At 36.5% G+C, this 14,637-nt stretch overlaps 1 protein-coding gene across 3 annotated transcripts in view; it reads right to left on the minus strand.

The window, feature by feature from the left end:
- UHRF2 (ubiquitin like with PHD and ring finger domains 2) overlaps positions 1–14,637 on the minus strand; it is an 87,746-nt gene that overhangs the window by 19,889 nt on the left and 53,220 nt on the right. For all 3 annotated transcript variants that reach the window (XM_059836923.1, XM_059836922.1, XM_059836921.1), the window contains exons 6-9: positions 10,976–11,162; positions 7,999–8,122; positions 7,471–7,578; positions 4,078–4,182 (exon numbers count right to left, since the gene is read on the minus strand). In XM_059836923.1, the coding sequence (XP_059692906.1) occupies positions 4,078–4,182; positions 7,471–7,578; positions 7,999–8,122; positions 10,976–11,162 (524 nt within the window). The remainder of the gene's footprint in view (positions 1–4,077; positions 4,183–7,470; positions 7,579–7,998; positions 8,123–10,975; positions 11,163–14,637) is intronic.

Consider the following 14,637-nt stretch of genomic DNA (forward strand, 5'->3'; position numbering starts at 1 on the left):
CTTTTGTGCTCAGATTTCAAAGTTGGGTTCCAACAGATAATGCAAAAATTGCATTTATCAGTAATAGGCTATTACAAACACACTCAGATTTTCTAAATGAGTTCCAACCTTCAGTTTGAACAACAAAAAATGTTTATTGGCTTTCTTGGTACAAGAAATTCTCAAACATCATCAATTCATCTGTCCCTCATCAGTTTGACCTCAGTAAAATGTAATGAATTAAAGGTGAGTTTGATTATATGATGAAGTAAAATAAAAGTGCACTAAGCCTTTTTAAATGAGGTTTTTAAATCCAAGTCAATTATTAACTATCAAGCAATTACATTTGAGAGCATTTTCTTTCCACAGTAGCAGGGATATCTGAAACTGAATCATGTCATCATTCATCTCCATTAAACTCTATATCCATAAAGTGCTGACAGAATTGGCCTATCTGCCCATTGTGTAATTTATTTTTGATTATTTCATGGTTTAACACTGCAGTAAAAGGTGACAATCGAAGAGAAAGGACTAAAGTACAAGTTTCATTTGTAAATCAATCAGAATCCCTTGCATTAAGTGCAGAGCCTGAATACATAATAATTGTTCTTGCTGAGTCTTCCCCACAATTGCCCCTGAATTCCACCACAAAGAAAACATTTCACCATTTTAGTGTTCACTAATGTACATGTCTGAACAGAAAGAAAGACAGCTTCAAAGCAGGAAACAGCAGAAGGTGGCTAACTGGTGATGGAAGTAGGGCAACATTTTAAAAGATCAAAGTCATAGTTAACTACTGTATGTGAATTCCTTTCTGGGGTTTTTCTTACCCCTTTCCATGCAGTGTCCAAAAATGGCGGATTACCAGGCTTTTAAACTGAACATTAATATGTAAACAATTCAGGCTACCCAGTGTGGATTCATTATCTTTTGTTCCACTAAAACTCTGTTCTGACTTGGAACTAGGTTCTCCAAAGACAGTCTTTTCAGGTCAAAGACACTTTCCTGCAGACAGAGTTTACTTAGGAGATATAACAGCTTTTAGAGACAGCATTTTTAAATTATGATTATCTTTGGCTATCAGCTGGAGATCCAAAATTCTTTTGTTTTTTGAGGGAAAAAAATCCTGCAATCTGTATGACTAATTTAATTAGCCAACTATAATTCTAGTTAAAGCAACACATTTAAAATCTAAAAGATGTGCATTTCATATTAGACATTCATTTCATTAAGTGGTTTATGAATGTTAGATTCCAGGCAGTGAATGGGTTTGGTATAAAATATCAACAAATCTAAACAATGCGTATATTGCCTGGAGTCACCTTTTGAGTCATTACAGTCATTATCTTTTGTAGTCTCTTTTACAAGAAGATGCGACTGCTCACACCAGGTGTTATCTCCAAGAGATTCCGGATTTCAGTTCAGAGATTTCCCATATGCTCCTATGCAAAACAACACTTACAGAAGAAAAAAAATTTCTTTGGATTTAACATGGTTAATTTACCATCTTTATGGCACTGCCTCAACCCAGCAGAAACATGAATCTGGAGACTTTTGACAATTAAACAGCAGCTTCAACTTGATTCATAAAAACAGTGACACAAGAGGGCAAGTTTTCAACACAAAAGTTAAACTTTGTCAGGTGTTTGATCTGATGAACAGACAAATAGGAATATGTTGATCATGAACACTGTGATTGCACAACCAGTGCTAATGTCCAGAATCTAGTGTGTAAATGTTAATCTGTTCTTAAATTGCTGAAAGACTTCTCAATTTCTTCAAGTAATGCTCCTATTATGGTTACTATCAAAGGAATACTTATCAAAGAGATTAGCAACATTAACATATGAAAAAAAAAAAGCTAACTATAAGTAAGCCATGTAACTTGTCACTAGAATTCAAAGCTACCCATTTTCAGGAGAGATATTTATGCGCAAATATTTTATGTGCATGTAATTAGAAATGAAGATAAAGCGTCATGTACACAACAATTTCACCCAATGCTCATTTTATCAGCTATGACTGTACCTGTTCTCAATCTTGAGGATAGATCTGACAGAACTGATAAAACTTGTTATTAATGTTATTAATCTCCAAAACATCCAGAACATCTGAACTTCAGTAAAACTGGAGAAAATTCTGGCTCTCTAGGATTATAAGTTTCTACAGGCATGGCATAAAAATGTCATGATCTGAATTATCTCAAGTTAATTAGACAATTAACTCAAGTTTCCTGCAATGTATATTGTAATTACTTTACTCCAGTGTGGCTTAGTTGATTTTAAGCAATAGGAAGCGCATTAAGATGGCACACATTATCAGTGTCCCTAAATACTACTACAGTGTAATACTCCTCCAAAGTGAATTTATTTCTCAATTTTATAAAAGTTTACATACAAGCATCTTTGTTGCACCACTGAAATTCAATTAAGGGTCACCTCTCTTTTCTGGTACTCATATAATAAAATGAATAGATGTGAGCAGAGATTTTTATGTGTATATTTTATTTCAAATAAATAAATCTCAAATTTCACATCTCAAATTAATTAGATACTGTACTTAGGATAGTTATAAATACAGGACTTAATTTTTCTGCATATGTTCTTACAGGAGTTTAATCTCAACCTTTTTCAAAACAAACCAGAGAAAATGGAAGTAATTGGAAGACAAACATGGAACATGAAAGCAGAAAAACTAACCTCAATAATGTAAGCAGGAAAAAACCCCCCTTGTATTATTAGTTTAGAAAACAGAAAAAAACCTGACATTCATATAAGTTTTTAGGGTATTTTTTTGGCAATACTTCTCTTCTATGCCTTTTCAAAAGTATTTATGTGTTTCAGGCTATGACAGTGCTTAGGTATCTACAAAATCACGTAGTCACAACATCACTTAGGTGAATGGAAAAGGCATGCAAAGGATTAAATTAAATTAAATTAAATTTACCAAGTATTTTGAATTAAATAATTACCGCCTCAGAAATAAGGAGACATAAGTGTCACCAAAAAGAATAAAAAAGAGGAGTCTTCAGCATCCCAGCACAGCAGATACAACTACTGTGAAACGGTAGACTGAGAGCCTGGGCTGGGATAGACACTAAGGACACCATATCCAAACTCCAAGTACCTCCTCATGCCACTTGTTCAAAGAGAGACACACATTTCTTCAGAGGCAATACTCTGCAGCAGCAGCAGCACCTGGTAGATGCTGTTGGCAAAGAATATAGTACATTCATGCTATTTCATTCATATGCTTTTTTTTCTTTAGTGCCCTTTTCCTTGTGGTTGACAGCTATGGTCATTTAAAATAAACCAGGTTGCTTACTGCATTATCCTTCACCTCCAAGATTCAAAATTCCACTTGATGGACTGGAACTGCAGTAAGGGATGTACCTTGTGTAACTATTATTATAATAAAGAAAACTGTATTCTTTTCATAAATAAATGTTGGCCAGCACCACAAGATGAAAATTGACAGTTACTCTTCTGTTTAGCAGCATAACTGCTTTTGTTGCTCTACTTAAACGTTAACACCAAAGTAGATTTTTTTCCCAGCACCTTTAGGGATCATAGTACAAGATTCTGAGAAAGAATCTGAGGAAGCTAAGAAGTTCTGAAAGTGCTTATTAGCAGGTGCAAAGAAACTTCAGAACTTCATAGTATCAAGTAACACATATCTTCTATTCTTGCTTCATTAAATTAAATTTATCACGTAATGAGAAATACTGTTTGGAATGTAATTAAATTGTGACAAAAGCAGAACATATAACATTATTTGCATACTATTGCACTAAGATTTTATATTACACTCAATTCAAACTCCAAAAGTATACTGAAATGTAGCTACCCTAAAAAATGTCAAATCCAGTAACTGACATTTTGCTTTAATGTAGATCTGAACATAAGCATTCTTAAAGATTTGGTAAGATTTTTCTCTCCAAAATTCTAAGAACTACTTAATTTATCAGTAGTAGATATTTTTTTCCACAGTCATATCTGCCTAAACATTAGCTTTAGATTAAACACCAAATACAACTCCATATTTACAGACATTTGATGCATTAGAACAGCAAGACCATTGCTCGCATGAATGACATACCACTTCATCTTCAAATCCCCCAGCTAGTACGAGTGAATAAGCTCCGTCATTACTGCGTCCATGGATTCCACCAACATGGGGCCTGTGAACACCTGCTTCACTCACCTGGAAACAGAAAAAAAGCCAGTATATAGCAATTTTTTTTAAAGACCCAGTCACCTACAACCAGTTTTAACAATCAATTTTCTGCTCAAAATATTGTACAGAGGTTTCTGTGTCAACAGTTAATGCAAGACTGATATTAAAGGTGTGAATTCCACTGTTTCTTCAGGAAGAAAAGCTAAAAGTAAGAACACCCAGAAAACCAGCAGACAATGTAGGACAGTGGCGACATTGGAAGATGTAAGGGACTCTTTCTTCTTTGGGGAAAATCTCCAAGATTTTTTCCATTAGCAGTACGCAAGACTGTACTCAGTGCTATACTCCACTAGCACAGTCATTTAGAACAATTCAAAGGAGAAGGAGAACTACCAGCTTGGTAGCATTTGACAATTTTTAACCTAGGAAGATCCCAGTGTAAAGATAATTTTGTCAGGGGCTTGTAAGGTAACACACTGGAAATGTAACCAGTGGAGAGGAATATTATCAGACTGCTCAAGAAAACAGAAGAAGCCATTGCAACACCACACGGATCATAGACTAGTTCTCCAACCAGGATAACTCTTTGGTAATAAATGTTCAAGTAATCTGCAGCCTGACCACCTGAAAGCTGCAGCTGTAGCATAATCTGGCAACATCATTAGAGTCTGCTGGAGCATCTCTCCCACAAAAATTTATTTAACAATGGTTTCAAACTACTGATTAATAGAAAAGCCCCACAAACAACCTTTACAAATAAAATGAGACTATATATTAAATTATGCATTTTCTCAGTGTGTTATGATAAAAATAGTGTTGGTAAAATGAAGGCTTCCAGCATAAAACAAATCACACTACTTCTTTCTACCTTCATATCTTCTTCCAGACCTTGATTTTGCCTCTTTTTCTTGTTCTGCTTCTTGCACTCATGATCTCCTTTTCCCAACTTACAGTTCTAAGCAACTTTCAAGGGAGTCTATATTCTTCTGTTATAGTCTTGAAATTTCGTAACACAATACATCAAAGATCCAGCTAGTCAAAAGTGCACTTTTTAACATCAGATTAGAGCTGTGCACAGTATGAAAACCATGCAAGGACACAATAATACTTCCTTGCACAATACTTCCTGGTTGCTCTTCATAATAATGTATTTTATTTTCCTGACTCTTCATTTCATGATAATTTAGTATTTGATTTATTTTTCTGATCACTATTAAAATGACACATTTTTTAAAATTAGCTATTAGAATCTATTTGCTAAATAACAAGAAGTGTAAATAGCTGAAAGCCAATTACAAATTACACACTTAGAAATCTTCCCTGCCCCATGTTTGCTATCCACAACTTAGCACTCTCACTTAACTTTATCAGCTATTTGCCAATTTTTCCAGACCATTTATGACCACGCTGAATAAAAAGGCCCCACTATTGCATTCCTCTTTCCTGTTGTATCAAAGATTCTTTAATTCAATCCTCCCTCCCTTCTTTTCATTTTCAGGTTTCATTAATTAAATTTAGGTTTCTAGTAGGTGATTCACCCCAAAGATGAACACTGATAAATAATTCATGCCAAAGATGCTCTTCAGATGCTCTCTCCAGAAGAAATGTTTAGTCAATTTCCTTCTAGGGAAAAGAGAGTTTGTGTTATAAAAAAAACTATGCAAATCAGAAATAAAGAAGTCTTTAAATTCTCATACAGTCACTAAATTCTCATGGATTTGCTGAGACAATCGCATTTGTCATAAAAAAAACCTAGTTCATATAAGAAACAAAAGTGTAATTTAACTTTCTACATAGAAAGAATTTCAATTTAAAAAAAAAAATGACAAGGTGATTTGTACTCAAAATAAATTGTCTTTTGATATTTAGTCCGTATGTATGTATATATATATATATATATATATATGTGTATCTATCTATCTATCTATCTATATATTTTTTTTTATATTTATATATATGCACACATATATACACATATACTATATATACACATATACCATATATATGTACTATATATATATGGATTTTCTGATGAAAGCAGCACTCTAATTCTGTTGGTTTTTCCTACCAGTACTAGAAACACTTGGAAAGCATTAGCTTTTGTCTTACCAATAGAATTCATAACAAAAAGGTAAACTAGTAATTCCAATTACTATTGAAGCAGTGAAAATAAAAATTGATTTTGATACTTTGAGTTTACCCAAGTGATTTTAGAAAGCTCTCTTACTTAGTAGACTTTACATAATCTGGCACCCAACAAAAAGAAAGCAAGTGATGAAAAGTTCATAGAACAAATCAGAAGAGGCACTTGATTTTTGGCTTGCCCCTCCTCAAGCAGTTTAAAACCTCCTGGTTTTATTCTTCCGAATATGACAGGAAACATTCAGTTCCAATCATTTACACATGCAAGAGACAAAGAACTAACAGATTTAGAAAACAAAGAAGTATGTATTTTCGTGACTAGAAACAACAATGAAAAAATGAAAGATAACCCGAAAATCATTTCAGTTTGATCAGGCTGGAGCAAAAGGGAGAAAGTTTGTAGCTTGCCAAACACTACAAATCCAGAAAAAAAATCAGTACTGTCACAAAATGCATCTGTCCCATCCTCCCTGCTTTGTTTTTTCCTGCCTCGTTGAGTATTGGCACTGTGCTTACATAACCAAAATGCAAAATTGACTGGGAAAATTAGCCCCCAGTCTACTCCAGATAGGATTATTTTTCTATCAATCTGTTTTATCACAGAGCCTGAGGAATATTTGAAACACAAAATGAGACAGTTCAAAAAACCACCAAAAGCTGAATATATAGTTTATTTCAGGAACACTACAGACTTGCACAGGCTTAAGCTGTTCATCAGCCTAAAAGCAGATTTGGACATCCATTATATATGACCAAAACCAAATTGACCTACAGTCAATTCACAGTGATAACACATAATGTTCTCAAAATCTGCAGTTTACACCCTATTCATGGGATAATCAGCTCATGTGAAGAAAACTCTTCAGAAAATACTTAACTCTATTCACTAAATATCGGACCTAAAATTTTAACATGTGAAATATGTTTATCATAATTTCAACAGACTTTTTACTAAGTTGTGTGTAAAAAGTTGTATTAAAAAGTTCTATGGTAAATCAGTATAGTTCAACCTTCACTACTATTGGCATCACTTCCGATATTGGAATCATAATGTATTTGTGTTACTTAGTCCTGATGAAAATGGCAATTGTCAATTGGAATTTATTTTCGTGCCCAACCCATTCATTATTATTCCTACTTCCTTCAACTACAGCTAATACTGAAACAACATACCTGAACTCTGAATTTCCATGTTGTCCCAACAGGAACACCAGGTATAGGCCCATAATGATTTGAAGGAACAATAGTGCATTCTTTAGTGCGACCAACACAGGCCATGCCCTAAAAATACATCAGACAAAAGTAATCATACTTTTCATCAGACAAATGAATTGCAATATTGAAGAATATTTGTAAATTCAATGCAGAGATCATGAAATCTGTCTATTATAACAAACATATATTTCAAAATACGTTAACAATTGTTAAAAGGAATGTTAAATTAAGTAATATGTGGTTATGGGTTTGGGAGGGGAGTTGGGGTTTTCTTTTTTTTTGTTGTTGTTGTTGTTTTTACCTCTAGTCATCTTAATAATCCTTCCACTGCTTTAACTGCCAGTAGACAGCAGGCAGGATTAAACATTGTCTTGTTGTTTGTGCAACCCAGTACTGAATTTTGTGTAGTGCATATGTAAGCAAAATTATAGATGTAGCACATACATGAACAATCAGAGTAACAGCTGTTTCTAAAACACACTCTACCTTTCCCCAGTCTCTCTGGCTTTCAGTACTGGCAGATGGCATCTTTGCTTTCTTTTTACTCTGTTTGAGCTTTTCTCCAGCCTTTACAACTTCATTAGAATCATTTTTGCAGGAAGGACAATACCTAAAAAAAGGTTTTAGTAAATTCTCAATTAACTGCATAATAATGGCAATACATTTCTGGTAGCCAAAATAGTGTCTATTTGTTTTTTTTGACTGAATGTTTCAAGCTAGCAAGCATATACCAGTCTTAAGCAGCTGAAGCCAACAGCTTAAAAAATGAACTCAACATGAGCAAATACGGTCAACTTTTTTAAAAAAGGGTTTTCAGTATCTTTAAAGGTAGAGCGCTAGTTGCAAAACATAAAACTATTTTTTCTCACATGATATATGAGAGGTGCCCATGGCTCCTGTATTGTCTCTTCATTTAGTCCTCCTTCATTTACATCATGTAAAGGAGAAGATAGCTGAGATTAAAATATGCTGCTAACCAGTACTCATGCTCTGTTTCTGTCTCCTGCCCAGTCTACCCTTATTTTTGCTGGCTGTGCAACAAATTTCATTGCAGATTGCTGAACATCAAACAGAGCCAAGGTATGACATAATGTATATAGAAACACACAAACACACACTCTTTTACTCCACAACACTCATGCCATTTGGAATATAATGCTAGGGCTCACTCACACTAATACAAATCCATTCTGGTAGGAAAGCAGAGATACTAGTATACACTGACCACAGCAGAGAGAGAAAAGCAGAACAGTGGTTGTTCTGCTGCTTCCAACAACATTCTTATCCCAGTCCAGGAATAACAATACACAGACATGTCCTTGTTTCTGGCTCCCATAGGCTGGATTTGGTCCATACACAATTAGAAGAGGAAGCCTGATCTACATTAACATTGATAACCTCATTCAGGAAACAAAAACTACTACTACTACTACTGCTGGTTTGAATTTATTAAGTTTTTTATGTGGATATGAATAGAAGAATTAATGACTAAGGTCCACAGAAATATATTTCACTATCTCAATAAAGGTGTTGGACCATGATAACAATGAAGCCACATAGATTAAACAATAGTAATTTAAGATGCTGAAGTTATGATACCATGACTTTGACAGCTATTACAACTGCTTAAAGAAAAAGCATATAAGACCAATTAAAAGAACAAATATGACATAATGCAAATTCACAAGGTGAATTAACAAGGTGAAGTCACATGGTGAATTCCATGTTTTTTGATAGTATGACAATATTACCTTAATATCTTTAAAACTGCATCTTGTAAGGACTATTAAATACTGTTTCACATACAGAGTGACTTCATCTCCACAAAACTTATCCTTTCCCAAACTGAAGACTTAACCCCTGAATAGAGTTTGCCAGATTTTATGCTCTAAAAACACGAAATGGAAGTATTCCCAATTCTAAAGCAAACTGCTCCTAAATTAAGAATCAGACAACCATGACTCTTTGCTAGTATGCAGGACAAGCATTAAGACAGTACAGGGCTGGTAACACTAAGCATCTCAAAACTAGCTCACATAAGCCAGGCCCACAATTGTACCTCTACCACTCTGTGACTTCATTCACAGATGCAGCTATCTACTTACATACATAAATTTTAAGGGGCTCCTATTGTTAGTTACACAGTAAACAAAAACAAGCTAAAAAGCTTGACAGCCATTTTCCAATGAATTTTAATTATACAAATTGAACTTCTGGAAATTCATAATTTGGAGAATGGACCATGACTAGCTCTGGAAAGGAGGAGGTGATTGTGATAAAAAGGCTTGCGATGCTCCAGCCATGGGCACTCACAGCCCAGAAAGCCAACCCTCAGCCTGGGCTGCATCCAAATCAGGGTGGGTAGCAGGTCAAGGGAGATAGTGATTCCACCCGTCTACTCTGCTCTTGTGAGACCCCACCTGCAGTGCTGCATCCAGCTCTGGGGCACCCAACACAAGAAAGATATGGATCTGTTGCCAAGAGCCCAGAGAAGGGCCACCAAGTTGATCAGAGTGCTGGAGCACCTCTGCTATGAAGACAGGCTGAGAGAGCTGGGTGTGTTCAGTCTGGAGAAAAGGTTTCAGGCACGTTCTAGCTAAGTTAGATTTTAATGAGAAATTCTTTCCTGTGAGGATAGTTGCCCCAGAAAACAGGTATACCATCAGGCATTAACCAATAAACAGGATCGAAGCCAGTAAGGTGTGGGAGATTTGAGCTGTTAATCTACAGAGAATGTTAAAACTTACAAAAGATTTACACAGATTTTGACAAAAAATATAATCACAAGGTTCAAAGAAATTCCATGTAATGTATTCATAGACATCTTAAGACATTTAATGAAGTCTATGGAAAACTTTATTAGAATAAATTCTATTTATTACTCATATATAAAGGATTAGCATCTCAAGTAAGTCATAGGCAGGTGATAAATATGAACAGTGTGAATTGTAGACAGCTAATAAAGACATAAGAGTAATTACATAAGAAATGAAGAGTAGCAATGTGGTGGTCCTTCCATAGCATGAAAAATGAATGTAGTAGAGGCAACAAAGAGCACAGGGGCAGCAGCAGGGACAGAGGATGAAGGGACAGAGAAGTGTGAGCATAAGAGAATTGCTCAAGCAGTGAAGTTTTTAAAAAATGAAAAGGCTGAGGAACAACTGTCGATAAATACAATCAGACTAGGTAATGTCCCAGAAGATCATAATGACCATAATGAATAAAATGAACATACCAGTCTTGAAATTTCAAAATGGCCTTAAAGCTTACTACTAATCCATTGTGAATCATTTAAAAGAATTATCATGACAGAAAACATAAGCCTTATATTAAGTAGATGGATGGAAACACTGCAGAATTTAAAAACATCTTCATTATTTTCTCTCATGAGGTGCAAATATCAAATAAAGGTACCATGTATGGAATGTAAATATGGGTAAATAAATCATCCTTGTATATTTACCAGTCTTCATCTTCTGGTATCTTGCTTAAAGGAGGGTTCAGGCAATATATATGATAAGCCATATTACATTCATCACACAGGAGTTGCATGTGAGCATCCTGTTTGCCACCACACAAGTAACACGAACAAAACCGGCACTCCTTATCTGGATCAGCCCTACAGTGCTTGCATTCAGGGCCACTTTTTCCTGTCAAAAACAAAGAAATGTCAAATACCATGTATTTCAGCAAAGTGAATTACTGTATCTAAAGGAATAATTATTTCTGAACATGAACATTGGTCTCATGAAAATGCTTTTCTTTTCTTACAATGAGGTATTTATCTAGGCTTCATAAGATTTCTTATGCTGTATAAACAAGACATAAAAATCATGACTAATCATCAGCTTCTCTTTTTCTCCTGCTCCAAGATGTACCTGTATATTCTCCGTAAAGATGAAGCTTTACTGTCTTTTGAAGATGTACAGCTTATCAGTTCCTAGTAAGTATGCTTGGACAACATAAGCAATAAAAAGAAATATTTCTTTCATGAGTTTATTCTTGAATAGAAATATGAGGTGGATCCTTGATGTATCCAGAGGAGTTCTGGATACTTTAATGTTTTTCCTAAGTATACCAAGAAGGAAATTAATGACTAAGAATTTGCAGAAATCGAAGCCCCTTTCTATTGAAGAAGAGCATGCCCTCCCAACTAAATATACTTTACAGAAAAATTGATCCATGCAGTTGTAGGTTATCAGTGTAAATACCTGTGAAGAGAAACTCCAGACTGAAAGTTTTATAACAAAGGGGGACTGGAATGCAAAGCACTGTAATGTAGTCTTTCTGGAGGACCTTGAACAGTACTTTTTTCTTCAAAGGTGGAACCAGCTAGACTTAGAGTGGGAAGAGGATGGAGTTTTGATTAACAAAGAGTCAGGGGCTGCTGATGAATTAAAGACTGACAGGGGAACACCTGTGAAATGCCTCAAAAGAACTAGAGCTTTTTCATCTAAAATGCTTACACAGTGGATAGCCCAGCTGAAATGCCTGTACACTAGCATATGTAGCATGGGTACATCAGAAGAATTGGAAGTGACTGTGCAAATGGAAAGCTATGATTAATCACAAACGCTGAAACTTGGTGAGACAAATCACATGACTGGAGCACTCCAATTGGCTGCTACAAATTGTTCAGAAGGGACAGGCAAGGAAAGGGGGGGCAGGCAATTTGCCCTCTCCATGGACTTCACAAACCCATCTTTGAAAACCAGTGATGAACAGGTCAAGAGCCTGTGGTTGAAAACCAGAAGCCAAGCCAATAAAGAAAATCTCATGGTTTATTACCCACCACTCAAGTGAGGGGACCCTGTTGACAGCCTTCTTACTGCACCTGCAGGAAGCAGGTTCTGATCCAGCTGCAGGGACTTGTCAGGACAGTCCCTGACATCTACTGGAAAAACAGCTCAACAAGATGTAAGCAGTCCAGGAGACTCCTGGACAGCATCAAGGATAATTTCTTACCCCAGGTGACAGGGAAGTACTATTGCACCTGTTGCTTACTGACACAGATTAACTAACTGGAGAGGTCAGGATCAGTGGCAGCCTGGGCTGAAGTGGTCATGCCCTGGTGGAATTCATGATCTCAAGCATTAGGGACCAAAGAAAGGTTAAAGTCACTACTCTGAATTTTAGAAGCCTGAACTTTTAGTTACTTTAGGAATTAGGGGATGGGACCCTCTGGAAAACTGAATTCAGGGAAAAAAGAGCAGAATAGAACTGTCAGATCTTTAAGGACAGTTTTCTTAGAGCCCAAGATCTCTCCATTCCCACCAGTGAGCATTCAGGCAGGGAAGGCAGGTGACTAGCATGGCTCAGTAAAGACCTCCTGGACAAAGTCAAATACAAGAAGGAAAATCACTGGACATGGAATCAGGGACAGGTATCCTGGGAAGAGAAGTGCTGTCTGGTTGTGGAGGGACAATCAAGAAATTAGAAAAGCTATGGTATAGCTGGAGCTGAATTTGGCAAGGGATTCAAAGAATAGTAAAGATGGCTTCTTATAGGCATGTTTCTCAGAAATTGAAGATTAAAGAAAATATACACATAAAGCCCCCTCCCCTCTGCTCTGTCCCCCAGAATAGGACAGAACTAATCACAATCGACATGGAGAAGGTTGAGGTATGTAGCAATTTTGTTTGCCTCAGTGTTCATTAGTAATCACTCTTCCCACATCTCTCAAGTCCCTGAACTTTTAGACAGGAACTGGGGAATTGAAGTCACTCCCAGTGTAAGAGCAGATCAGGTTCAAGACCATCTGAGAACCTGAACATAGACAAGACCATAGTACACAAGGACATGCATCCCAGGGTCCTGAGAGAATTGTTTGATGTAGCTATTAAGCCACTCTTCATCATATATAAAAGATCATGACAGTCACATCATGTCTGAAAACTCACAGCAGTCAGGGTAAGATCTCTGTGACTGGAGAAAAAGCTATTTCAACTATTTTAAAAAAGACCAAAAAGCAGGAACCCAGGAGTTACTGACTAGTTAGCCTCATCTCAGTGCCCAGTAAGATCACAGAGCAGAGACTCCTGGAAGACATGTCAAGATATGGAAGACAGAAGACTGGTTAAAGACAGCCAAAATGGCTTCACCAAGGGCAAATAGAGCCTGATTTTCACAGTGACCCTCCACCATGGACAGAATGCATCAATTGTCAAAGGAGAAGTATAGATGTCATTTACCTGTCTGTAAGGCTTTTGATTAGGACCCCCACAAAATTCTTAACAAAAATCATAGATTTATAGAATAATATATGGGGATCCACAAGAATCATTCACATCCAATTCTTGGCCCTGCAGAGGACATCGCAAAAATCCCTCTGTGTATGAGAACATTGTCCAGAAGCTCCTTGAATCCCTGCCAGGCTTAGTGCTACACCATTTTTTTGGGAAGCCTGTTCAAGTGTCCAAGCATCCTCTGGGTGAAGAACCTTTTCCTGATATCCAAACCTAAATCTCCCCTGACACAGCTTTAGGCTATTCCCTCAGCTCCTGTCACTGGCCACCACAGAGAAGACATTGGTGTCTGCCTCTCCTCTTCCCCTTATGAGGAAGCTGTGGACTGTGATGACTGCCCTCAGTCTCCTCCAGGCTAAAGAACCAGGCAACTTCAGCTGTTGTCCTTATAAGGCTTCCCTTCAAGACCCTTTACCATCTTTGTGGCCCTCCTTTGTGACACTCTCTAGCTTTATAGCTGTCTTACATTCTTGCTGCTAAACTGAAGAGAGATGGGGTTGATGAATGAAATGTTAAATGAATAAGGACTTAATTGGATGGCCACATTCAAAGAGTGAATGGTCCATATCCAATGGTTCAACATAAAAGTGAAAACCTTTAAGTAGTGGTGTTCTTCAAGGTTCATACTGGGAACACTATTATTTTCTACCCACATCAAGGACATACCCAGTGGAATTGAGTGCACCCTCAACAAGGTTGTAGATGACACCAAAGTGAGCAGTTCAATTCATCACAGAATCACAGAATCATTAAAATTTGAAAATATCTTTAAGTCTAACTACCAACCTAGCACCACCATAATGTTCAGCATTAAACCACGTGCTCAAGTGTTATATCCACTCACCTCAGAACACTACCAGGGTTGGTGATGTCACCTCTT

This window comes from Haemorhous mexicanus, chromosome Z, assembly GCF_027477595.1.
Source record: "Haemorhous mexicanus isolate bHaeMex1 chromosome Z, bHaeMex1.pri, whole genome shotgun sequence".
NCBI classification, from domain to species: Eukaryota; Metazoa; Chordata; class Aves; order Passeriformes; family Fringillidae; genus Haemorhous; species Haemorhous mexicanus.